At 44.6% G+C, this 27,547-nt stretch overlaps 1 protein-coding gene and 1 long non-coding RNA gene across 14 annotated transcripts in view; one reads left to right on the plus strand and one right to left on the minus strand.

Annotated features, from left to right (window-relative positions):
• The window catches only part of LOC142580151 (uncharacterized), a 750,235-nt gene extending 731,336 nt beyond the window's left edge, over positions 1-18,899 (minus strand). For all 12 annotated transcript variants that reach the window (XR_012827590.1, XM_075690998.1, XM_075691004.1 and 9 more), the window contains exons 1-2: positions 18,743-18,899; positions 13,316-13,417 (exon numbers count right to left, since the gene is read on the minus strand). Coding sequence is in view for 11 of the 12 variants with exons in the window: in XM_075690998.1 (XP_075547113.1) it covers positions 13,316-13,402 (87 nt within the window). In the remaining variant the exon portion in view is untranslated. The remainder of the gene's footprint in view (positions 1-13,315; positions 13,418-18,742) is intronic.
• A 2,055-nt stretch (positions 18,900-20,954) lies between these two features.
• On the plus strand, positions 20,955-23,612 carry LOC142580153 (uncharacterized). 2 transcript variants are annotated; one of them, XR_012827591.1, is made up of 4 exons: positions 20,955-21,096; positions 21,228-21,477; positions 22,251-23,162; positions 23,231-23,612. It is a non-coding gene; the product is annotated as an uncharacterized LOC142580153 (long non-coding RNA). The 2 variants fall into 2 exon arrangements; XR_012827592.1 differs by lacking the exon at positions 21,228-21,477.
• Positions 23,613-27,547: the final 3,935 nt, after the last annotated feature.

The following is a 27,547-nucleotide window of genomic DNA, read 5'->3' on the forward strand; positions in this document are numbered from 1 at the left end:
TCATGAATGAAGTTCAGTTATTAGTCCAGCCACCTTCCAGTCGCTTTGCCTATGCCTGTTTCTCAATTTTTTCTACTTTCAAGTTTGCTGGCATTCTCCTAGTGTAACCATGTACCAACTAGCCCAACAAGCCACTCTCATAAAGTCATTTATGTTAGGGATAATTCAGCATTTTGGACTCTCGATCGTTGGTGGTCCCTCTTGAGTTCGAATTGTCGATCGGGGACTGTATATTAAATCCCACTCAAATGAAATTGTTACATTGGGTGTACAGGTATATGCGACAACTGTGCGAACATGTGGCTTTGTTTAAAGTCACCTTGTTACCCACAGTCAAGCAGTGCAAACCACCAACGTTGGAGCGACTTTCAATATATTTCGAGTGACTAGACTGAGGACACAGTCGACGCGAACGTGCAACAGCATTTGCTTGACTCTGTGCGAGGATTGCTGTTGCCCGTAGACGCCCGAAGTTTCGAGCGCCAAGTAACACAACATCTTGCAAAAGTGATCTGCTTAAAATACTGCTAAGATATCGCTCCTGGTATACTGAAATTTTACCAGAAATTTAGTGGCTACTGGCGCCTACTTTGAAAGACTCTTCTATGCACAGCGAGGAGCTTATATTTTTGTGAATTCGCTTATCTCAAATCTCGAAGTAGCTGTGCAGTCCTCATGCAAGTCTTGAGATGAGGACGCTCTAATTCATATTGGTAGCACGAAAGTTGATCTGCGACAATGATGCTTAACACAAATGTTCCTCAAGCTCAGCAGCAACTGTTCCTCTGGTTTCATTCTGTTCGTCTGTCAATGCATGGTAAATGATTTTCACATTCAGTTTCCCTACATCCTTGTGAAAAATTTTGTGATATCTTCATTTTCAGATCTCCTGGTATTGTGCACTCAGCAACATGGCAATTTTCCTGCGCTAACTGCCTCACATGTTCCAAATTTCCATGTAACATTGACAGGTGGTCAACTCTTGGATCTTCTTGAATGAAATCTCTGTTTTCCACAATACCTTGGTGCCATTCATGGCTTCTCGACAATGCTTCATCACCATATACTTGTTCAATCACATTCCATATCTCCCCAAATGCATAACTTAATGTTCACTCTCTGCCTGGGATTTGTGTACACAACCTCACTCATGTCATGTTTAACTAAACGCACCAACAAACCTAACAGTAGGTTATTAAACACAGCTCTGCAACCTAGTGAGTTTACATGGAAACTTCTCACTTATTAACCCCTTAAACATTTTATTATTCCAACAAAAAGTGACACTACTATTTTGCTTCTTTTTTTTTTTTAAGCCATATTTTCAATCTTCCCTTCCCCTCAAAGACTTCTAACACATTTCAAACCAATTTACTTTATATTTTGTGCTTGCAAACTAAAACAATATAAATGTATTTGTCATTGCCACAAAAGATAGACTGAGAAACTAGGAAAATGATTTCTATTACAGTACGTCAAAATCAACTTTACGCGAAACAAAGTTCCACACCAAAGAAATGCTTTGAACCACGCTTCCTCTGCTAAAGAAGGCCATCAAATGCGTGCGAAATGTTATGAAGCCTTGCCACACGGCTCACACCAGGCCCTGCATGCTGTATTTGAAAAGCTCTGCCATCTACATAGTGGAAAAATAAAAACACAGTGGACACACTCTGCACGTCCAAACTGCTTTCAAAGTGAGAACATTGCTATGGACGAGCTGAGCTCATCCAAAGCAACGTTTGCTAGTATTGTATTGACAAGCTAGGCTCATCCAAAACGCTTAACCCTTATCGACTTAGCAAGACTTGTGGCTGGACTAGTTGGTTCATGGTATAAAGCAAATTTAAGAGGGCACAAGAAAAGACATGGACAAGGCCGAACACCACAAACACTTACTCACACCACTCAGGAAAAATAGAAAGGAAGGTCCATACCTGCACCAAACAAACGTCACAGAAATGCTCAAAAGAAACATACTACTTTACGAGGCCTCGTAACGTTTCCAGCAACACTGCTTCTCCCTTCCTCAAGCTGACAAATGTGTCACTGACGCAACTGCCACCCCTCTGCTTGATAAGGAAAGCCTCCAAGAGCTCATGTGGCACAATGTCGCTGCTTAGACTAAATATATTTAGCACGGCAAACAATGGCACGCAGTTGAAGCTTTCCCAGTGCATGGGCACATTTCCTTTGCTTTTTTGCTGATGAGGCATGCTCTCGGGCCCAGCAATTCACATCCCACCTACCGGTCTACCCCACGTAACACTTCTTAAACAACAGGGGTGTCTCATAAACCACACCGACTACGCATTCCACAAACGACTTCACATGCTTTTTTCACAGCCTTGCATGATTTTCTTTCCAAAAATGCCTGTGCAAAGCCAAGCAAGGCCCTTTGGGGGGGAGGGGACAATTCTCGAAAATGTTGACATTCATCAGTCATGAGAGTTTGTTACATACAATGATATTTTATTAAATAGCTATGATACAGTAAATAGTAAATCATTAAATAGCCAAGCATTGTATAAACTAATGCATTAGATCATTAGATAAACAATTATAAATGCGCTGCACAAGAAAAGGAAAAAAGAGGACAACACAGAGTGTGCAGACTACGAACTTTATTTCATGAGACAACAGAAAGCCTTTATATGAACCAACTAGTCTGCAAGAAAGTATTCTATAATGTTTAAGAACAGTACTGTCGATACAGGATACAGAAAGGAGAATGGGACACAAGTGGCACTGACTCACAATAAAGTATTATTGCATTAGATAAACAACATTGTCAAATGCTAGGCCTACATTGAGCTCATACAAAGTGACAGAATACCACCCATTTCATCAGCCCTGGAGCTTTTTCGAAGAATGGTATTGGGTGCAAGGGATATCACTGAAAGCGCTGGAGCTACAATTGCTTTTATGTTGAAAGTGGGATCCCATGACATTGCTTTGCCATAGAGAGAGAGTGCATGCGGAAATATTTTCCCATGATTTAGGAGGTTTATTTTATTCCGAGTGTTCATAAACATTGCCTCTGTAGTTGAATATTACTGAATTCTGTCTTAGAACACAAGAAAGTTGCTAAGGGCTTTCTAAATGCTTTTTATAGTACACTCATCGCGAAATATATCCAACCAAAGCTAGGATTTGTTGTTATTTCGTTCGGATTGTTTGTCTAGAATGCAGCAAAAAGGCCTGGTCTGTGCAAAAGTAAACTGGTCACAGATTTTTCTGACCACCTGAATAGATTAGAGAATCTATTCACTAATTAAAATCACTACTGAGAATCTCATTACCAGTAAGTTAATCTGCTGTCAAAGGTTGTCAGTGTTCAAGATGTGCCGGGGTTACAGTTAGTGATAAGGTTTGCTGTAGTGAAAACAAAAAAAAAAAAATTATTTTACTTGTCTTTTTTTTCTTAACTTTTTCCATCATCGCTGCAAATAAAGATGGGCTCGCACCAGGTAGACGCAGACAACAGTACGGTAGATCCTCGTGCTAAATGCCGTCGTCTACATAAATATCACAAACACAAGATAAAATTAGGCAAGTTTTACAGTACAAAACAAAAATTTCATTCAAACTTACCTCACTTTGCAATACTATGCTTTTTTTCTTTTCTTTTCGAACATCTGCTAAGCTAAAAACACAAAACTACACCAAGCTATCATCTGTGCTATTATGCACTGGGGTGCATGTGAATGACACACGACTATGCTTCTTGTGCAGGTTAATAAAGGCTGATCCCGAAGGCCCTGCACTGTATTAAGCCGCTACACAAATTTATTGACCAGCGACATTGGTGCTAAGATATCTGAAGCACCAAGTTACACAGGCAATGAAGATAACGATCTGACTAATCCAAACGGTGCAATACACGCAGATATGTACATTGTCTGCAAGAAACAAAAAAAGAAAAGAATATCAATAATTCTGAACATCTACAACACGATCCCTTCACATGTTCAAACCAAATAAAGGTCATCAATTAAAGAGATATATCGCTGTGCCAACAGGCTGCATCTGTCATGTATATTGACACATGTACTTGTTTATGTTTCTCAGGTGACCCCGTTTCACCATCTAACAAATGTTATCACCCAGCGCAGAACGTGCCTGCATGTATCGAAAGTTCCTTGAATGTTATTAATGGTTCTATCAACTGTCTGTTGTCAACGAACCTTGTGTAATCCAATTGCATGTATGCACGATGTGAATTTTGTAGAACTTTCTGGAAGACACGCAGGCACCAGCGATTTTTCTGGACCCTTCGATGACTCTGGTATAAAAGCCGACGTGCTTGCCCCCGCAGATCAGATTTCGACCATCGATGACTGTGTTCGCCGCCATCGTTGTGCTTTGAAGTGTAGCCTGTCTTTCAGGGCACAGGGCCCAATAAAAGTTAGTTTCATCATTCACAGTATGCTACTGTGTTCTTTACCATCGCATATTCCACTGCTTCGCTCTTGAAAATGGTTATTTCATACATGTATATGGGCACATTAAAATTTTCAACTGGGGTTTAACAGCTGAACTTCTGCATAAGCTACCGTGCTTTCCATTTATGCAATAGCACATAGAACACGGTCTGGCCAAAACTGGCAGGCATGGAGAAATGCCGGATATTTTCATGCAGTGTTTAAAACCTGAAAACCATAACAAAGAACAAGTGTTCTTGCAATAAAAAAAAAACTACCACCAACATAAATTTCGCGGCATCATCATCATCAGCAGCCTGGTTACGCCCACTACAGGGCCCCCAAAGGCCTCTCCCATACTTCTCCAACAGAACAACAGCGGCAATGGACGATGAAAAACGAAGTATGCAACGGCGCTGAAGCAGACTCCCTGGCATGTGATCCAACTTCACACTTCACTCAGGCACTGTCGGTAGGCAGTGCCATGTCTTTGCAGCCAATGGCACTTTGTTTACAGATGATACCGCCATGCATACACTTTTTTACAAAGGATGTGCAAAAACTGCTGCATCTATTTAGTGATCAGACAGCAAGTTTCTTAGCACTTCATTTTTCCTGCATTTGCTTAAGCCAATTCATACTCCTACGGACTTTCTGAGCCATCTTGGCCATTTTTATGCTCACTTTGCCGCTTCTTCAGGACGCGAGTAGGGGCGCAGCTTTCTTGGCACGATACTGCACTAGGCCTACTGTGGCCTAGTGCAGTACTGCATGTCGCATTAACGCTTGCCAGCTGCAATTCCTCCAAACCCCACACCTTTACCATGACTTCTGCAATTGCTCCGCCGCTATTCTTGCAAACACTGAGCCCAAGTGGTGCCGCATCTTTCAGGCGTATGTCAACGTTGCTCGTGGAGACACCACTTGGCCCACTCTCAAGATCCTCCTGCTGAATGGCTTGGGAGTTGAATGAAGGTCTGGACTTGTACTGGATATTACAAGATGCCCAAACACAGGCAGCTCAGGACAAGGATGTGGAGGACAAACATAAGCCAGTACGGGATCCCTTAGAAAACCACTTCAAGGCACTAATCAATGAAGTCCTCAAGCTTCAAGACGCGTAACTGGTTGCTTGGTGAATCTATCAACCACTTGGTTTCTAGATCACATACCATGGCCAGCACAAACTCCATGGTACAGGAGAGACAGTGCTGCGTCCCACGTGCAACGTTGGTGCTGAGCTCACCCTACACCAGGCATTGCAAACTGCCAAGAGAAAGGAACGCACTGAACCTGGCATGCATGAATTCTCCAACATTCAAGTGGAAAGGGTCGAATATCAGGGTGACGATACACAAGATGGCCACCAACCGTCACTTTCAATAAAACAAATACAATGTGGCGTTCGTCCTCCCCAACCTGACTCGGGAAAAAGTCAACATGGCGGTGGGCAAAATGGCACCCATCCCTCTTCCCCACTGGATGGGGAAGACGACGAGATGGTGGACATCAAGGTGATCGCCTACACAGATCGGAATCGGGTGTATGTTACCAATGCAGATACGATCAACACTACGCGAATTTTCCTACATGCGTAGCCTGCAAGCATACTTGTGTGCCGCATGTGGGAAATGAGGCCACTTCCGAGCAATATGCCACTCATCAAATGCGCATTTGATGAAAGTATATCAGATGCTGTCAAATAATGCCAGAAATACTCAAGAAAGTCACACAAGTTCAGCACAGTGCAGTTACAATTGTAAATGTTCACGAATGCTCCAGCCGTCCTTTGGCATTGAAGATTTCCCTACAAACTGGCAAAGCCAACATCACTTTCCTCGTAGGCACTGGCACAACCGTGTCCTTGCTGAACTTGCCTGACTTCAAGCGGTACTTACCACTGACGAGACTTCTACAATCACACCGTCCTTCGGAACTACTCCAAGCAATGCATCCCTAACGAAGGATGCTTCATGACTAGTGTCAAGTACAGCACTACCGTTGCTCCCGTCAGACCTTATTTGATGAAAGAAGGCCCATTATTCCTTGCCATGGATGCTATTTGAAATCTCCACACCAACATTCACTCAAGTGCAACAACCATCTGACTCCCCTTCTGAATGTCAGCACCCAGGAACTAGGGCTACCTGCACGAGGTGAAACGTCGTCCTGGCGTGTAGCCTGTGGCTGCCAAGCTTCGACGACTGCTGTTCACGCTTCGGCAGCAAGTCTTCATTGAACTCTGCCTTCTAAAAATTCTTAATGTACGAGTGTCCATCGTCTGGATTCAGTGCTAGTCCAACAGAGAATAGCTTCGTCCTGCTGCGGACACCAATGTGTCACAGCTTTTGCTTCAAGAACCTTGTCTCCTCCTGAATGTAGGTGTTCTGCTGGTGAGCATGAAGTGTTAGCATGTCCCTTTGTTTGCGAGAAGTGTCATGTATACTTCTGAGGCCTCACTTAACCCTTTGAAGATTTTTGCCATACATGTACGGCGGCGGTTTTCTGTCCCGCAAGGTCTTTGCCGTACGGGTATGGTTTCAACCGTCCGTTTGAAATTTCGCACCATAATGACGATACATGCTCAATGGGAGGTGCTGCCACCTCTTAGGATTTACAAGAAGCGTTTGAAATTTGTGCTACCTTCTTGGGGAGATAAACAGAACTGATTTCTAGCTTCAGCGGGTCGTGCAGACTGCAGCAACACCCCTTTTGCGGTTTCGGTTTCACCGCGTGATCGCAAAGGAGGCGCGCAAAACATCATTTTTCTCTTAGTCGGCACTCTCTTGCAGGGCGGTGGAAGTTGATTTCTATCTTGATTGGCGCTGCTCTTAGCTTATTTATCACCGCCGCTCGCGAGGTATTCTCGCTCTCAGCGGCAACGCGCTTTCGGTTCCGCCACGTGATCACAACGGAGGCGGAAGTTGATTTCTATCTTGATTGGCGCTGCTCTTAGCTTATTTATCACCGCCGCTCGCGAGGTATTCTCGCTCTCAGCGGCAACGCGCTTTGGGTTCCGCCACGTGATCACAACGGAGGCGCGCGAAATGCAATTTTTCTCTTTGTCGGCATGCTCTCGTTGGGTCAGCGGAAGTTGATTTCTAACTTGATTGGCGCTGCTCTTAGCTTATCACCAACGCTCACGCAGCAAAAACATGGAATGCGATCGTATCGAGTACGCCTGGGAAAGCGTATGCCACATGGTGAGCGGGGTGTGCCGTGACTTCCAATACTCGCATCGTTTTTTTTTTCCGTCTGAATTCTCTTTTATTTTTTTTTAAATGTGGCGGAACAGTATCTTTGTCTGATTGACAGTTTACATGTTCCCCGGCTGTGTATATATTGCTGTGGACGATCCAGGCACGCTCACATCGATGGCCTACTCCCCGCACTTTTGTGCATTAGAGGTGTGTAAAACAACATTAACTAAATATTAGCTTCGTGCCTAGGTCGTCGCCCAGCTATGGGCTATGATGGATCTGACGCGGGGAGCAAGAATACGGGCGAAATGGTCTTAGAAAAAACGCCCACAATGGTGAAAGAACTTGCTGTGTTGTTTTTGAAGTTGAGTGCAAAGATTGACAACATGGATAAGAACCAAAACTGTGACCTTGGTTCCCTTAAGAAATCTGCAGATTTTATGAGCAAAAGCTTCGAGGAATTCAAGAAAGCACTTGGTAATGTGCAGAGGGAATTAGGCGAGGTGAAGACGGAACAAAGTCGACTTAAAAGTGAAAACAGCCGCCTCTCTAAAGAGTTGCAGGCTACTAGACGTGCACTGATGGAACTACAGCAATACAGTCGTAGAACAAATATTGAAGTGAAAGGTATCCCCAGGGCACCCAATAAGTCACTGCCGGCAGTTACCACCTTGGCAGCAAAGGCTCCTGCGCAGGTGACAATGGCTGATATTGATGTCATACACCGTGTTCCAACAAAAAACAAAAATCAATCTAACATCATTATCAAATTCAAGACCTGTGCCACCCGTGACAACTTGCTTCAATGTGCGAAAAAAGTCCGTCTTACTGCAGCCGATTTTGGCCTGACAGAACGTACACCAGCGTTCATAAATGAGCACTTATGCACCGAGTACAAAGCTTTAGTGGCAAAAGTGATTGCTGCAAAGAAGCAACACAACTGGAAATATATAAGTATACAGTAAATATATATATATAATATAGTAAATATATACATATACAAATATCAACGAGTAAAGCAGAAAACTCCGATGTCCTCCGCATCTTCACGGAGGCTGACCTAGACCGTGTGGCATAATGAGTTCTTCTGTTGATAACTTTCATAGATCACATAGTAAACCGCACTCACTGCTTCGATGCAATGTGAGAAGCTGAGGAAAAAATTTTGATGCTCTCCTTACGCTGTTGGCACAGCGCAATAACATGTATGACATCATAGCCATCACGGAAGCTTGGCTTAAGCCTGGTGAAAGTTATAACGTTCCAAATTACGTTTCTCTCTGGTGTCCTAGAATTGCTGCAAACAGGGGAGGAGGGGTGGGATTCTATATTAGAAACTCCCTCGGGTACAGGCTTTATTCTTCTTTGAATAGACCTACTAGCGGACACTCGGAGATATTTTTCGTAGAGTTGCACAATGTCATCATTGGTGTCGTATACCGTCCCTTGCATACTGATTGTAGCATGTTTTTAAATGACCTAGAATATGCTCTCATCCACCTGACCGAAAATAATAGGAAAGCTGTTATAGACGGCGACATGTACATTGACACTCTTAGTATCAGACACACTGAATATTCAAACTTACTGTCTTTGTATGGGTTCAGTAATCTTGTCACTGGTCCCAGGCAAATTACAAGCCATACCTCCACTTGCCTTGATCACATTTTATACAACTTTAATGCAACTGAAAGCCTTTATGGAGCCTACGATACAGGTCCTGCTGACCACTTACCTATTGCGTTCCTATATTGTCTTGACGATACATATTTTAACTGGACAAATTTTTCCAGTACAACAAAGTGTATTGGTCATGAAAAACTGTCACTGCCACTTTCCAACATGTCATTCTCCGACTTGGACGACTTAAACGCTAACATGCACTGTTCTATGCTAATAGAAAGACTTAAGGGTACAATTGCAGAGTGCGCTCAAATAAAAGTAAAGATACGATATGCACAACCAATATGTCCATGGATGACACAGAGCGTACTGAATTTAATTAAAGCATGAGATTATTGGCACAATAAAGTGAAACAATATCGAGAAAACACGTACTACTTTAATCAATGCGAGGAGCACAGAAACAAAGCCTTGGCAGCAATGAGAATACAGAAGAAGCTCTATTACTGTAACCAGATCAACGCGTCGTCTCACAATCAGAAAAAATTATGGGCTACTATAAACTCTATTATTAAACCTACAGTTTAAAAATTAATTCCTCCATCGACAGCTACGGGATGTGATGCTTCATCAGCAAGTGGAGAATTTAACCATCACTTTTGTACGGTTGGAACCCAACTTCTTTTTGGCATGCAAAATAGGTTCGGACCATCTTTGCCTGCTTGGAATTCATGTTCCTTTGGCTACATAGATATTTCAATCCAGGAAGTAATAGCAACTACAAATCTGTTAGAGGAAAGGCACCTGGTTTTGTTGCTATTGCAGTGTCCGTAGTGAAAAATAACATAAAAACCTTGGCACCTACTCTCGCTAAATTGTTTAACAAAGCATTTTACACGGGCGCATACCCGGAGATATTGAAAATAGCAAGAGTGACGCCTGTTTATAAAAGTGGGGACCCCAATGATTTCGGTAATTATCGACCTATATCGGTATTGAACTGCATAAACATAATTTTTGAGAAACTACTGGCTAGCAGAATAAGAAAATTTCTATATAAAAATAACATCCTTTCCCCGCATCAACACGGCTTTCAGAAGTCCCGATCAACAACTACGGCTATTCTGTCTTTAACTAATGTAATCAATGAAGCTTTGAACAACAACGAAATATCAAAAGGAGCATTTTTAGATATAAGATAGCCATTTGATACTGTCGACTATCGCATATTATTCATGAAACTGGAAAGACTTGGATTCCGAGGCATTTCCTTAGACTTTTTAAAAAGCTATCTCGATAACTGTAAACAAGCAGTGGTCATCGATGAGCATACCTCAAGTCTCTCTGACATTACTATGGGTGTACCACAAGGATCAGTACTTGGGCCAATAGTATTTACAATATACATAAATGACCTTCCAAACGGCCTAAACGAACCACATGCCTTCATGTATGCTGATGACACAGCTCTTGGGGTCAGTAGCAAATCTTTAAATAACGCAGTTAAAACAATCAACAATGATTTCAATAGGTGAAGCGCCAATAGTGACGGCACACAAGAAGGAATACAGACAGGACAAGGCGCTTCTTGTCATGCCAATTCGGTGGTGAACGTCCGTCCCAGTACCAGAAGTGGAACGGGCGGTCATCACCACATCATAACCATATTTTGTAAAAAAATTTGCAGATCACAGCCTTCAAAGCCACCAACAAGCAAGCATTGCAACAACAGGCTCCTGGAGACCTCCATCACCATCATCATCACCACCTTTCACTGCATTGGCACCTGAGAATAATGATTTTCATCATCAACATTATGTTCATTATTGCACAATAAACGCCCTAGAGAAGGATCTTGTGCCCTCGCTGAATGAACCTTAGGATGCCAGCTGTTACTGTGCCCACATTCTCTTTTTCCCATTGCTTCTTTTTATTACAAATATATGCACTTTGGGTGTCATGAATTTGGGTGTATGAATTTTGTAAGTATTCTTACAAAATTCATAGCGCTTCTCTTGAACCAGTAGAGCAATTTAAGTATCTTGGCGTAACGATCAGCTCGAACCTCAGTTGGAGCCCCCACATTAAAAACATAGTTTCAGTGGCATCCAAAAGACTATGGCTAATAAGACACTGGCCAAAACATGCAACCACTAAAACAAAACTTGTAGCTTATACTTCACTTGTGCGTCCCTTACTGGAATATGCTGACGTGTTCTGGGATCTGCACACTAAAACAAATGTAAAAAGTATTGAGCGGGTTCAGAGAAAGGCGCTGCGATTCAATGTCTGATCTTCTCAACCGCTCCGGCCTTCCCACCTTAGAATCTCATCTAAAAATGCACCGTCTGAATATGTTATTCGCAATCATTAATAATCATACCGAAATAGAATTCCATACTGACATGCAGTACAACAAAACCTGACAGACTCGGCACAAACACGACGAAACAATTATAATGCCTGAGTGCAGAACCAACACATAGAAGCTGTCCTTCTTTCCAAGAACTATAGCCGACTGGAACAAGTTAACTTATAACGTGGCCACCTTATCATCACCCGATGCATTTTTTTCAGCAATCAGTTCTAGCCAATAAGTTTTGTGTGCTCGGTTTTTCACTGGTAGGCTTTTTATGCTTTATTTTCGGATTTGAATGTAAGGCGTTTGCATGTTGTTTTGTTTGTTTCTGTTTTGCTTCGCAGTAACTTTACTGTGTGCCTATGTGGTTCTCTGTTGTAGTTGTTACTGTTGTTGTTTTCTTGATGGACCATTATTATGTAAACGTCATGTATCCACTCCTGCCTTGGCTACAAAAAGGTGGCCGGCAGTATTGAATAAATTAAAAAAAAAAAAACATTTTCAAACCTCAGTTCATTTAAATTTTAATTGGCTTATGCACGTTATTGCTATTAGTAGGAGCGGGCTTTTCCCTCCATTCATTTAATTTATTTTTGGTTGCAAGAGGACACAAGACTTTGAAAAGGGGCTAGTAAGCGACCATAGAAACTATGGCCACTTAGCGCAAATCGACCAAAATAAGGGGAGGAAGGGACAAGGTGAGTGCTAACTCTCGACTGTTTATTGCGCACACAGGTGCATCAAATTTATACTAAAAGATCCTTCAAACCGCACATTACAGCATCCGCAACATTCTTCCAACTCTCAGCGGGAAAGAGGGTAACTGACGTGTCAATGATACAAGAGTCCCCAAGTTTCCTAATGTGATAGGCTTCTAGTGATTCACGCGCAACTGCATGCTTGCTTCTGCCCATAATTCTTATGTGGTCTAGCCATGGCTTACACTGATGTGCTTGGTAGTGGGTAAGCAAATGTGCCTCACAAATGGGCCCCGATATTAGAAGCCCATCACATTAGGAAACTTGGGGGCGTCTTGTATTAGTGACATGTCAGTTACCCTCCGAGAGTCATTTTATTGAAAGAATGTTGCGGATGCTGTAATGCGCGTTCCTTACGTGCGGTTTGAAGGATCTTTGGTATAAATGCAAGGTACCTGTGTGCACAAAAAACAGTGAAGAGTTAGCGCTCACCTTGTCCCTTCATTCCCTTATTTTGCCAATTCATGCTAAATAACCATAGTTCCTATGGGCCACAGTACCTGTGTCTCTCCTTTTCTAAAGTAAGATGAGGTGGTGTCGCGGATCTCTGGGTCAAGAGGTTTTGGTTTTAGAGTATGGTACAGTGCACCCCCAGTGTCGATGTAACCAATGGACATAACATCACTTGCTCCATGTCTAGAAGATTGGAAATATTAAAATCCGTTCCTGCCCAACGTTCTGCCTGGCCCGACATTCTCTTGCCACGCATGCAATCTTTTGTTTGAGGGACAGCAGGAGAAGGCAGCATCGGCGACAGGACAAAAGCTACATGGATGATCAACACATTCTATACGTCCAACAGTACGATCAGCAAACTTCTGCACGTGCCCAGCAAACCGAGGTGGGCACCAATAAGAGGAACATGTTTGTGCTTGCCCCTTGAGAATTCGGTCTAATGCAAAACAAAGAGAAATGCTCAAGCACAGCTGCCCATCAAAATGGGAAGGGTACCTGTGGGATGAGGATGATAGCACCGCCGCCATCCAGTGGAGCAGCTTCTTCGGCATATGCTGCCATGGCCTCCAAGGCATCCGCCATGCTCACAGCCGCCACCTGCAAGAGGAGAGGCAGCGGGAGAAGATGGAATAACAGTCAGTTTAAACAAAGATGGAGGAGACATAATGACTGAAAACTGTGGCTCTCTTACGAAGTGTCTATCGACTTCAAGAGTCCCAGGGAACTGGAAGAATGCAAACATTATACTAATCCACAAAAAGGGAGACATTACAGAATTTAAAAAATATAGGCCCATTAGCTTACTCCCAGCATTATATAAAATATTCACCAAGACAATTTGCAATGGAATAAGGGCAACACTGGACTTCAGCCAACCAAGGAAACAGACTTACTTTGGGAAGGGATACTCTACAATGGATCACATCCACGTCATTAATCAGGTAATTAAGGAATCCGCAGCATACAATCAGCCTCTTTATATGGCTTTCATAGATTACGAAAAGATCTTTGATTCAGTAGAGATACCAGCAGTCATAGAGGCATTACATAATCGAGGAGTACAGACAACTTACGCAAATATCTTGGAAAATATCTACGGAGATTCCACAGCTACCTTAATTCTGCACATGAAAAGTAGGAAGATACCATAAAGAAAGGGGTCAGACAAGGAGACAGGATCTCTCCACTGCGATTCACTCAGTGCTTGGAAGAATGACATTCTTCTATTCAGCAATACTGCAGACTAGCTACAACAAATGATTGAGGACTTTAACAGAGAGAGTGCAAGAGTGGGGTGGAAGATGAATATGCAGAAGAGAAAGATAATGATGAATAGCCGGACATGGAAAAAAAAGAGTTCAGGATCGCCAGTCAGCCTCTAGAGTCTGTGAAGGGGTATGTTGTTTACCTAGGTCAATTAATTACAGGAAACCCTGATCATGAGAAGGAAATTCATAGAAGAATAAAAATGGGTTGGATCGCATACAGCCGACATTGTCAGCTCCTGACTGGAAGCATACCACTATCATTGAAAAGGAAGGTGTACAATCAGTGCATTTTACCGGTGCTCACATATGGGGCAGAGACTTGCAGACTGACAAAGAAGCGTGAGGACAAGTTAAGGACCGCACAAAGAGCGATGGAACGAAGAATGCTAAGCATCACAATAAGAGACAGAAAGAAAGTGGTCTAGATGAGAGAGCAAATGGGCATAGCCAATATTCGAATTGACATTAAGAGAAAAATATGGAGCTGGGCAGGCTATGTAACGCGCAGGTTAGATAACTGTTGCACCATTAGGGTTCCAGAATGGGTACCAAGAGAAGGGAAGTGCGGTCAAGGCCGGCAAGAGACTAGGTGGGGCAATGAAATTAGGAAATTTGCAGGTGTTAGTTGGAAATGGTTGGCGCAGGACAGGGGTAATTGGAGATTGCATGGAGAGGCCTCGTCCTGCAGTGGACATAGAATGGACGGATGATGATGATGATGAGGTGTTCACAGGGACAACACACGAGGCCATAGTTGGTCACTGCGCTTGAGGCCTCCTGTGCCCTGCCACTGGTGTAGCGAGCTGCCCATAGACGTTTACAAGGCTACTTACTAGCTATAGATCACGAACTGAACAAACTTCCAACTCGCAGGAGACTATTCTTGCAGAATTGTCAACACTAACTTTGGCACTAAACACTGTTTCCAAGGACTGCAATAACAAGTCTCCTCCAGGTAACTACTTATATATAACAGGCTAAGCCAATAAATTACATTTTTCTCTGCATGACAAAGCAAGCTAGTGTCAAACAATTTCCAGTTCCACAATGACACTGTAAACCAAAACAATAGGTCATCTTGACATTGTACCACTAGCTAACAAAAGGCCCCCATTTTGACAAGTGCAAATTCAGTTGGAGTGCATTTTTTTTAATTAAATAAGACAGCCTCTCTTTCATACTGCTCTTACATCTTTTTTTTTAGGCATCTCTTCAGACAGCCAAGCATCAAATGTGTGGCCACTGCTCCACAGCAGAGCATCAAGTTTCATATGGTCTAAATTTAACTAGCAAAAACAATCAGCAAAAAGATTACTGCCTAAAGTGCAGAAACAAGCTTTTTTTTTTTTTTTTTTTGCTAAACTTGAGGTGAGCTCTGACTGAACACAGTAATGAGAAACAATTAAAATACATACACGCTCTACAGACGAGTCTACAACAGGGCAGCCTTTGTAGTCTACACACTGCTCTGATTGTTGTGAGAAAGACGATTCAGCTTGCCACTTTCGAGGTGAGACTTCCAAGAAATTTTGTAATGCACAAACATTTTTAGAAATATGTGGCTCTGACTAAGCTATGTGGATGGCAAAGCAGAACTACATTTGGCTAGTACCAGCTTGACTGTTCCAGGAGTGCCTTTCCTTAAGCAACCTTGGTGTAATTTCTGAAGTTATTTTTGCAATACACTTTAAGCCACTTGCAATAAACCTATCTGATCATTCCGGGTTCTACTGCATCCTGGTCAAGACATGCAATTGAAGCGCTAAAGAGAATGATTACTTCTGGGTTCCACCACAAGTGATTTTCATAAAGCATTCCCTCGGATCGTGGAACTGCTTCTAACGAACAATTTGTGGGAACTGTCCATCAACAAGGTGGGTGGGCAAGAAATGTGGCTTATTGTGGAAAGCTGAGAGGCATCACATCTCACATACAGTTGATGTTAATTCGTGAATTAAGGCAGCAAGCAAACGAACCAAACCAGTGCAGCACTGGCTGGCAACATTGAAGATCTAGCATTGTACCAAGCCAACGGCGTAGAACAGAATCCTTACATAATAAGGCCCCAGATTATGCTCTACAAAAATATTATGATGCACACCTGTTCCCTTTGTCGGTTGATTTCGCACCCCTTGTTTTGTTGCTGGCCACATTTAAAGCTTCCGATACTTTTATTACAGGACCTTCTGGATCTGCATTCCAATACTTGCTAGCTATATGCAAGCATTGCACAACCGCAGCTGCAGTGGAAATAGACAGCAAAGGGTTTCTGCAACGGCTGTCCATATGCAACCACGCCACTTTGGTTCTTGTCTAAAAGAATTTGGGCACAATGGTAAGGAATGAACAGGCACAGACAGACTGTACTCAAAAAAGCCCTCAACTAAATCTACAGACCAGTACGAGCTCAGTTCACACCATGGGGGCAGAGCATGCTCTTCTCCCTCACACACTTCAAAGCGCACACCATGCAGAGCCAGAAGAGTGCAGCTGCCACCACTTGGCCTCCTGATACCTCTATCGCGTACGCCCAGTGCAGATCCCCTTCATTTATGCAGCAGCACGTTTCCATTTAAACATGGCTGTTCAGTGGTTACATAATATTGAGGTAATTGACTGGCAAGTATGTCTGCTCAATTCCCCACACCACACAAAGGCCAAGAAGAAATTATGTGCACATTAGCATATGGAGTTTTAAACTAAAGGAGCCTTAAAACACCTTTTTTGAAGTATTCAAGCTATTAAACTGAGAAGGCTTAGGAGTAAGGTTCAACAGCGAATACCTCAGCAACCTTCTGTTTGTCGATGACATTGTTCTATTCAGCAACACTGCAGACGAGTTACAACAAATTATTGAGGTCCTTAACAGAGAGAGTGTAAGAGTGGGGTTGAAGATTAATATGCAGAAGACAAAGATAATGATGAATAGCTGGGCAAGGGAGAATCAAGATCCCAAGTCAGCCTTTAGAGTCTGTGAAGGAGTATGTTTACCTAGGTCAATTAAACACAGGAAGCCCTGATCATGAGAAGGAAATTCATAGAATAAAAATGGGTTGGATCGCATACAGCAGACATTGTCAGCTCCTGACTGGAAGCATACCATTATCATTGAAAGGGAAGGTGTACAATCAGTGCATTTTACCAGTGCTCACACATGGGGCAGAGACTTGGAGAGTGACAAAGAAGCTTGAGGACAAGTTAAGGACTGCACAAAGAGCGATGGAACGAAGAATGCTAGGCATAACATTGAGAGACAAAAAGCAAGCGGTTTCGATCAGAGAGCAAATGGGTATAGCCGATATTCTAGACGACATTAGGAGAAAAAAATGGCTCTGGGCACATCATGTAGTGCGCAGGTTTGATAACTGTTGGACCATTAGGGTTACAGAATGGGTGCCAAGAAAAGGGAAGTGCAGTAGAGGACGGCAGAAGACTAGGTGGTGTGACGAAATTGGGAAATTCGCGGGTGCTAGTTGGAATCAGTTGGCGCAGGGCAGGGGTAATCGGAGATCGCTGGGAGAAGCCTTCGTCCTGCAGTGGACATAAAATAGGCTGATGATGACGAGACTGAAAAAGAATTTCAAGGAATATAAGAACATTTTTTAAAAGGTCCTAATACGGGCGGACATGTTCTGCGGCGATATTCCCATGCAGCGAGGACACGCGTTTCCGGCAGCTCGCGGTGTAGCATTGACGAAGCAGGACGGTCACCACCTCGTTGCCATAAGGTAGCCCAATGAGAGTGCGACATCAATGCACGTTGCTAACTCTTTATTAAACGTAAAACGTGTGGTAAGACGTCCGTTTGGGGCGAGAGTGTACCGCAATATTAACAATGCTGTCACAAAGCGAGTTTATTGCACAGGAGGAGCGCACGTAGCGTAGCCTTTCAATGCGCGCCTTGGCTAAATGCAATGGAAGGCTTAGGCCTGGCAACGGGCACGCACAAGAGCCACGGAGGAAGAATACAAGAGGAACGCCATCGGTCGGACAATGTCCATCGGTACAAATCCGCGGATATACAACACACAATCCACCATCACTCCGTTCAGAATGAATTAGTTGAGCCAGCCAGCGCCAGGTCGCAGATAGCGCAAGAGCTCAGACACCGACATTGCTTGGCCGGTCGACAGGTGTCGCTCGTGAACTCGCAGTTTTTTGCCACGCTTTGGCCGTGCACGGCGAGGCGATTGCGGCCGGAGTGCGCAGCAAGTGTTGCAGGTATCTGGCCTGCCCGTATTGGTGTCAGCATCAAAGGAAACACAATCAACGCACCGTGAGCCCGCACCGACGAGCGTGGAAAAGTGATTGACAGCCTTCGTCAAGCGGCGCAAGTAACTAAAACATGGCTGACATGGCCCACCGTCTTGCCGTTTAAAACGCAAGCACCATACACGCTGCACCGCTATTGCGCGATGGCGAAAAATACCACGTACAATGATCACTGACGACAGCGGTCACTAGGGCGCTGATATGTCTTGCGGTCGTAAAGCGCAAAAAGTTTGCAAGTGCAGCCATCTTTTTTTTTTTTTTCCTCACGTAGCTTAGCGCACAATCGTGTTGTGCTTTATGCTGCAAATTTAACAGGAACCGACGAAATATATTACCTAACACCAGTAGCCGGATACTGCCAGCAGTTTGAAAGCGTACGTACATTTTATCCGTACTATCCATGGCTTGTAGTGACGGCACCAAGAACTATCCCGCGTCCTCCAGAGATGTCGCACTGCTCCGCGCGTGGGGCGAGCTCGTTGCAAAAGTGGCCGTCAGGTGGCGCGGCATTAGTTGGCTAGACTCATAGAGTTACTATACTGACTCTAGAGGACGAGCTACCCAGAGGGCCCATGCATTGAAACCGGGAACCGCAAGAGCGCCGCTGGATGGATGGATGGATGGCGGCTATACCCTTTGTAACGGGCGGCTTGCGGCACCTAGCCTTTTGCTCCCCCTCCTATTTTTTTTTCTTTCTTTATATCCTCTTCTCCTTAAACTAGTTTTTACTCCCCTCCTCCCCCAAAATATCTATCTAAAAAAGTATAGGAAACATTATCTCCCCGATTTATGGTATTATCTCTCCCTTGACTTCCTCCACCAATCCTCTAGCCTCCCCTTCGTTACTGCCACTCTTTTCTCGTCTATTTGCGCTCGTTCCCCGGGAAAACCCAATGCCCCTTCCATATCTACCACTGTTCCCTCTGCCAGAGTCGGGCGAAGGTCTGTGCATCTCAGCAGTATATGCTCTGTGGTCTCCATTTCGGCTCTGCAAGCTGTGCACCAAAGGTCCACGTCTTCAAATTTAGCCCTGTATGTTTTCGTTCTCAAAACCCCCGTCCTAGCTTCGAATAATAGTGAGCTGCCCCGCGAGTTATCAAATAAGAGTTCTCTCTTAACCTCCTGTTTTTGTGACCTATACATAGATGGCGCTGGCTTTCCGAGCATTCTTTCTTCCCACATTTTTCTTTCCGCCTCCTTCACCTCCTTTCCCACACTAGAACCACGTTGGACTCCCTCCCTCGGCTGTAGGCATAGAGTTTCTCACTATAATACCTAGAGGGAAATCTGGCGCCACCGTCTATGGCAGTTTCTTAAGGGGGCACCGTGCCGCCATGGGAATGACGGTATATGTGTCTGCGAGGCTCGTGTTGGCTGGTGTTGTAAGAGGCTTCGTCTAAAACGTGGATATGGCTGTGCAAATAACGCGTTCTTAAAGTAAAATCTTCATAAAATGTTTCCATTCACGCATATTACATCTTTACTCACCCACAATGCATGACCAAGCGAAGAAAAGCAAGAACAGACGACAAACTGTTTCAAAGCTAGCGGGAACCTTGTCGTCTGTCCTCCAACTTTAGCGGCCCGCTGATACTTTTTACCACGACCTACTGTATACAGTAGGTAGTGCTTTTTACGTAACATATAAGCGTACACACCGTAGAGTTAGTAGAACCACTCTAGAGGAAAAGCTGGGCCGGAAAAGTGGGAACCTCTAGGCATAGAGTTTCTCACTACATTACCTAGAGGGAAATCTGGCGCTGCTGCGCTGTGGTATGCATGGGAATGCCGGTATATTGTGGATTCGGATTGGCATCGTTCTCGTAGAGACAGGACACCTTGAAGACGCGCTTGGCAAACACTGTTCCGTCTGTCACAATGATTCGTTTTCTACTAGAACAGCATGTGAAAAGCTGTTTTAGCTTTATTATTACGCGAAAACATGTTTTGTTTAACTATGAGAACTTGTTATTGTGTGTACGACTTCATGTTACGTAAAAAGTATCAACGGGCCGCTAAAGTTGGAGGACAGACGACAAGGTTCGCGCTCGCTTTGAAACAGTTGGTCGTCTGTTCTTGCTTTTCTTCGCTTGGTCATGCATCGTGAGTGAGTAAAGATGTAATATGCGTGAATGGAAACATTTTATGAACAATTTACTTTAAGAACGCGTTATTTGCGTAGCCATATCCACGTTTTAGACGAAGCCTCTTACAACATCAGCCAACACGAGCCTCGCAGACACATATACCGTCATTCCCATGACGGCACGGTGCCCCCTTAAGAAACTCCCATAGACGGTGGCGCCAGATTACCCTCTAGGAGAAACTCTATGCCTCTAGGGCATAGAGTTTCCTATGCTCTAGGGCGCCGCCCTGTTGCTACTGGTCAATGTGGCCAGCGCAATTATTATTGAAAGAGCTGAAAGCAAGTACAGGTCACCTTATGCTTTCTCATCTAAAAACGCATACCTGATGGCTTTATGAAGGTGGTACGTTAATATTAAGTTTACAGAAAGCAATCACCAAGTCCGCGACTTATGTAAATTACGATGTACGCATTCTTGCAATAAAGGATGACGCGAATTTTGGTTTCGAATCTGTTTTTTGGATGCGTAGTAGTTTCGTACAGTTTAGGTTTGACATGCGATCGCGCGTCGACATCGGACGCTATGGCACACACACTCGTGCCTTGTGTGCCACCGAAGCCCCGAAGTGCTCTGGCATATACCTTCACATGTAAGTAAACAAATGTATCTCCTTGATGAGAATATCACGCGAGTAGGCAGCTCTTGTGGTGCATCACAATCGTTTGAGAAGCGTCACAGTAGAGCAGTTTTCTGCATGCGGAGCGGTGTTTTTCTTTGCAGGTTTCCCTTCAGTAGGAAATTGCTGGACAGGCGGACCAGCGTACCGGAATTGTACTGGCGAAGCCGCGAGCAACTCAAAGAATCTGTTTAATTGTTGCACTTTGAACAATCATGCTTCTACAAAGGCCACAGCAGACAAACAGCCTGATGCCGAGTATTTCTGTGCCACGAAGTAATCAAGAGGCGAGTGCCTAATGCGGACGAAATCGAGTGCATCGAGACTTAGAACGGCAGAAAGCTCAGCTACTTGGTAAGGATTCATTATGCAAAACAGAGGTGAGGCGTGCAGACAGGAGAAAAGAGTAGAGAAGTGGGCGGCGCTCGTGTTGTTTGCTTGTAAATACTCTACTCTTGTGTCCTGTCTGCACGCCTCACCTCCGTTTTGCATAACGAGTGCATCAACCCACATATTAATAGCGTAGGCGTTTTATTAACTGTGCAATATTTTCAACACTTCCTTGCATGCCATTTCATGTGAAATATCTTTTCTGTTCACAAATTTGTGCAGCGAATCTATTTGCAGGATTGACTCCGGGCCTGCGGGAACGTTCACTTACACTTGATGCTGAGTCTTTTACATGTATCCATAAACTGCAGATATGCACATCAGATGCCTGCGAGCATTTTCAAAATTCAATTATTTTAGACAACAGGCACATAAGCAATACTGACATAAACCCGAGTACCACTAAGCAGCTGGGACACATTTTTGTTGACCATACTCGCAGGTAAAATAAGTTGATCATGTGGACAGCTCCAGCTCATTCTCCTTAAATCAGTGTGTACAAGGGGTATGCAAAAATAACTTTTTTCTCGCGCACCGATTATTTTGCTGTATAAACAAGAGAACCTACCACGTTAGTGTAACGTATCTTGCACATCACACTAATATGTGCTTTAATTTACCAAGTGAGATGAGTTACTTTTATGGCTCATTCAGTCATATCACACTACAAGCTGCATTCATCAATCTTCAATTGGATTTTGCAAATGTTTAATGAAACATGTTTCCCTTTTATGCAGATATGCAATGGCAAGCCCTTCCGTGTGTTCCAAAGGTAAAATTTAAGCTCTAAATTAAAAAAGACATTTTTAGTCAGAAACAAGCAAAAATGGTGAATGCAGAGTATCCAAGATCAAGGTACAGAAATTATGAGAAGTGTCGAATGATTTTAAGGAAAGAGTCGTATTTGAAAATGCAAGACTCTTTAGTGGAGGTCAAGCATGTCAATATAGGTAGAATACTCTGCAAAATTATGCGAGTGAGGGGATGTCAAACAATGGGTCAGGAAATGCGTTGTTTTTCTGCAAAACAAAAGCTGATTGCCATTACATAAGTCATTTTAGCATCATGAGACTGGTGCTTGATAAATTCAGAAATAAATCAAAAAACAAGACAAGAAAAAAAAAAAAAAAGCAATTTAATGATGCTCTCTCCACACTGGGATAAATAAAAACAAACACATCACATCTAATGTGGACATATCAGACGCCTTGTGAAACACTACAGGAAAAATTCAGTTTCGAGCTATGGAACTTGCCGCATAGATGTGGGGGGCCTTGCACTAATAGTGATAGTTACCACTGCATTTAGAAATTGAAAGCATTCGTGCAGACAAGGATGATTCTTTATATTTTTCGCTACCACTTCAAATGCCTCCACCAAGTGTTACAATGCTGCACGCAACCATACTAAGGATCTCGCAGCAACAGCTGCAGGTAAAAAGCAGAAGCAGTCAAAGTCCTGGTGTGTACTGGACACTATGTTTGAAAATTTTTGGGCAAGAAGAGTGCAAGAAGCAGACATAACTGCATTGATTTCAATAATTTCCCATTTGAATGGCCTTTTCTTTTTGCTTAGACAATGCCTACGCCTAGTCACAGCAGCTCCCTCATACAGACTCCGTAAGCCAAGAGGCCGTGGAGCAAATGCAGGTAAGAGGCAAGAAGCAATAGCACTGGTATCGACATTCATCTAATTTCTTTCTTTTTCTTTCGTTTAGGCAGCCAGCACACCTCGAACAGCCACCTTGACTGCGGGTGTGTCACCCTAGTCGCCAAGGAAACATTTGAGGGAAAGCGGCAGGCAATGTGAACAGCCACTTCTCCATGTAAACGATACTCTTTCTCTCGGATGACTCCTGCGCCTCGCCAAGCCAGCACACTTGTGCACAAAGATGCCGTGGAGGCACGTGCAGGTCGGAGGCAAGAAGCAGTGGCACTGGTGTCGACATTCACCCAATTTCTTTTTCTTACACTGAGGCAGCCAGCACACCTCGAACAGCCACCTTGACTGCGGGTGTGTCAGTAGATTCCTGTTGTACATATGCTCATAATAAACTTCAGTAAACTTGAACTTGATAATAAACTTGAAGGCAAATGAGACATTGATGCATTGTATTTTTGAACATTTATTGTACACATACACTATATGTTACACTTTGCAGTGCTACAGAGCATATTTTGAAGCTTCCCCCTATATTTTGCACCTTTAATTACGTATGTGTTGTGTGGCCCTCAATGCAGTTCATGTTGTAGCAGCTGCTTTGTCTGTGTATCGCACATTGGCTTAAGCTCGTGATATCCACATACTTCTCTCACATATACAAAATGAAGTTCTATGTAGTCCTCAGTGTTACAACAAAAAATGAAAGTAAACAATCCGATCGTGGAATTGTGTTTAATGCAGTGATTCCTATGACAGTTACTGACAAGTTCACAACTTGAACTGGTCAATTGGTCCATAGCCTCCTCTATTTTTCAAAAATAAAGGAGGCTATGGATCCGTCATGGCAAGGAATTGTATGTATACATAAAAAGAGGGGGGTATGTGTGTGTGTGTTTGTAGTAGGGGGTATAGGATTAGGGCGGTACGAAAAAATGTACCGACACCGTCCTCTAGACCCATTACGTTAAGGTACCGTAACAAAGCGTATTATGCATAAAGTTCACACAACCAACTCTGATATTGCTGCACACGCCAGGCGACGCGAGCTACATTTGTCATGACGCATTCGCGACTGCACCGGATGCCCTACATATTATTCTCTTTAATCGCGCACACTGCACCGAGGCAAAAGAAAGATCATGGGCGCAGGTGCCTTTAAGGCATCTCGACCTTAAGAGGCTCTGCTGCGCGTGCCAGGGGAGCTGTCCGTGCGAACACTCCCTGGCACACACCTGCCTCGGCGGCCCCAACCTACGTACCGTTTTGCTTCGAGCTTTGATCCCCCCACTGTCCCTTGGGTGCCCTGGAGTTCCTGCGCCGCCTGCTTTATTATAATCTCAGGTGCTCTCCTGAGACTTCCGTTTGTAGGTTACATGTGCCCTACCCCAACTGGATCAGTGCTTATAATAATAAAAAAGCCCGATCTATCGTCGCGACGATAGATCGCGAAAGCGGCTTTTGCAACATACCGCGCCCGTGCGAAGAGAATTGCGGAACGCCAACGAGGAATCTGACCACAGCTTCGAGCTCGTAACCTCGTCGAGTGACACTCCTGCAACAGGCGTGACCGCTGAAAACCGCTTACCACCGGAAACTTCAACAGGATCATCCCTCGGTTGCATAACTGACACCTGTACGGCCAACATGGACCACACCCGCACCGTCCCGCAACAGAGAATAAAGAACCAACTTATAAAGCCCAAACACACGGCTGCACGCACACATCACGACAGTACAAGCGAGACGCCATGCTGCTACCACAGAACACCTATACAAACTTAGAGAAGGGCAACTGTACCTTCCACAGTGCTACGGAAATAAGCGTAGCGGTGGCGTCGTGAACTAAAGTATGTGACCACAGGTGGCGCTGTACAACAGGATGAACCGCGGATGAATCGCGGACCATCGCGGATGAACCGCGGACGGTGCGGACCGCGGTACGGACGCTCCTGTGGTCGACGCTTCAGCGACTTCGTTCGTAGCTAAGTACCTTTTTATCTTTATTAGCTAGTGTTTTGAAGTATTTTCTGTTGCATGGAGTAGGGGCGCAAATTTTGAATTCTTGGTAAGAGTAGCAAACGCACCGGCTTTGTCTAGGTCTGGCGGCTCCCCCGTTAGGCCTAGTTGGTAGGAGGGACCTATTGATAGGCTTCGTTAATTATTTCAGCTAGCTCCTCAGATTCTTGCATGGGGTAGGGAGTGACAATTCTTTATTTTAGTTTGGGATAGCGGTCGAGGTCGGCTTTGCTTGAGTGATTTGGCGAAGTTCCTCGTTGGGCCTCGGGACGTAGGCCTAGCGATGAAATCGAAGAACGCGAAGGCTGCGGGGGACGGGGAGCAAGTGCAGTGCGACGAGTGCCTGCGATGGTGCTTCCTCGACGAAACTAAGTTCCAGAATTTAGCAGACGCGGAGGGGTCTAGCTTCACGTGCAGGTCGTGCGAGGGCGTCAGGGAAGCCGTCCAAAAACTGGAAGGGAATTGGGCGGCTAAGTTCGACGAGCTTAAGGCAGAACTGAGGGAGGAACAGGAGAAGCGGGTAGCACTGCAGGCGAAAGTTGACAATTTTGTCAAGGTGGAGGCGGCCCAGGCCGCGCAGTTAGTAAGGACCGTGGCCGAGCTTGAGGCAGAAAAAGAAAGGAGCGCCGAACTGGAAAGGCGGCTCGACGCGCTGGAGACGCGGGCAGCGGAGAAGGTCGGGTCAGGACAACAAAGTGTTGGCAAAAACTCGGAAAGTAGGGTAGACCCTACAGGCGAAGTGGGAGGCAGGGAGCCAAAGCAAACCGTCGTCAGCTCGCCGCCGGTGAAACAGCGTAGTTATAGTGAAGCTGCACAACGCGCCCCGAGTGAGGCGACGCTGCAGCCACAGGGGCGCCAGCGGGCGCAAAGGGAGGGGCAGCAGGCACAGGCTGCAGTCGAACGGTTTGCACGTAGAAGGGTCCTGGTGATAGGGGACTCCAATGTGGGGAGGGCCGAACAGGGCGTGATGGCGAGAGTGAAGGCGGACGGGCGAATACAGGTGGAGGTGCAAGCGGGCAAGGGTATGGCGGAAGCAATGACCAAGGCGCAGGAAGTAATTGGGGTCGGCACGGAGAGCGACAGCTTGGTCATTATGCATTCTGGGCTCAATGACGTGCTTAAGGGGAGAAGCCAGGACCTTGAGAGGCACATTGACACTGGGCTGAGTAAGCTTAGAGAGGCCTCCGGGAGGGTGCATGTGACCATATGCACTATCCCAGAGGTCCAGGGCCAGGCTTACCAGGTAGAAAGGAGGGTGGTTGAGGCCAATCGGGTCATTAGGAGTCTGAGCGGACGACTCGGGTACAGCGTGATGGAGGTCAACAGGGACGTGTACGGAACCGGCTTCCGACCTTTTGTGCAGAATGGTATTCACTACAGTGGTGCCACTGGCAAAAGGATAGGGGGCAGGATGGGTCGCCAGGCAACGGCTTTTTTAGGGGGACCCAGAGCCCTGAAAGAAGCAGTGTAGGCGTGGATGATTCGAGGCAGGAGCCACAAACACGCGAACATCGGTACTGTAGGAGAGGTGACAGGAATAAGCGCAAGAGCCAAATTAAGTCAGACATAGGGTTCATTAACATGCAAGGTGGCAGAAATAGGCTAAAATGGGAGGAAATCGAAGAACAACTAAGGCAGGAGAACTTAATGGTTTATGGGTTTGTAGAGACACATCTTAGGGACATGGAACAACCGCCCTGTAACCCTGATTATGCATGGGAATACTGCAACAGAGTGCAGGGTAGCAGAAAGGGTGGGGGAATTGGAGCATTCATTCATAAAAATACAAATTGGCAAAGGGTCAAACAGGAATGCAAGGAGCATTTATGGCTAGAAGGAAAAGTAGCAGGGGCGAAAACACTTCTGGGCTTTGTATACTTTTGGACAGGATCAAATGCTAAAGAGGAAAACAAAAAATGTTGGACTGTATAGCAGCGGACATCAATGAGCTAGGAAAAGGATGTGAAGTAATTGTATTAGGAGACATGAATGCGCATGTTGAAGATATGGATGGGTACACAGACTCCACAGGTAACATGCTGCAGGATATGTGTGAGAGGCTTAACTTGGTTGTCTGTAACTCTACTGAAAAGTGTGACGGGATCATAACATGGGAGGTAGGGGGTCGACACTCGACAATAGATTATGCGTTGATGTCACATAGGATGTACGATAGATTAGGAGCCATGATTATAGATGAACAGGGCTCCAGAAGTATAGGTAGCGACCACAAACGTATCAAGTTGAGTTTTAAGAGGGAAACTAAAGCACGAACGCTGCGCGAGGAAACGCCAGATGTGATTTTTTACTCAGAAGACGAAGTGGAAATAGCGGCCAAACAAATTGAAGAGGAAAT

Source organism: Dermacentor variabilis, chromosome 4, assembly GCF_050947875.1.
Source record: "Dermacentor variabilis isolate Ectoservices chromosome 4, ASM5094787v1, whole genome shotgun sequence".
NCBI classification, from domain to species: domain Eukaryota; kingdom Metazoa; phylum Arthropoda; class Arachnida; order Ixodida; family Ixodidae; genus Dermacentor; species Dermacentor variabilis.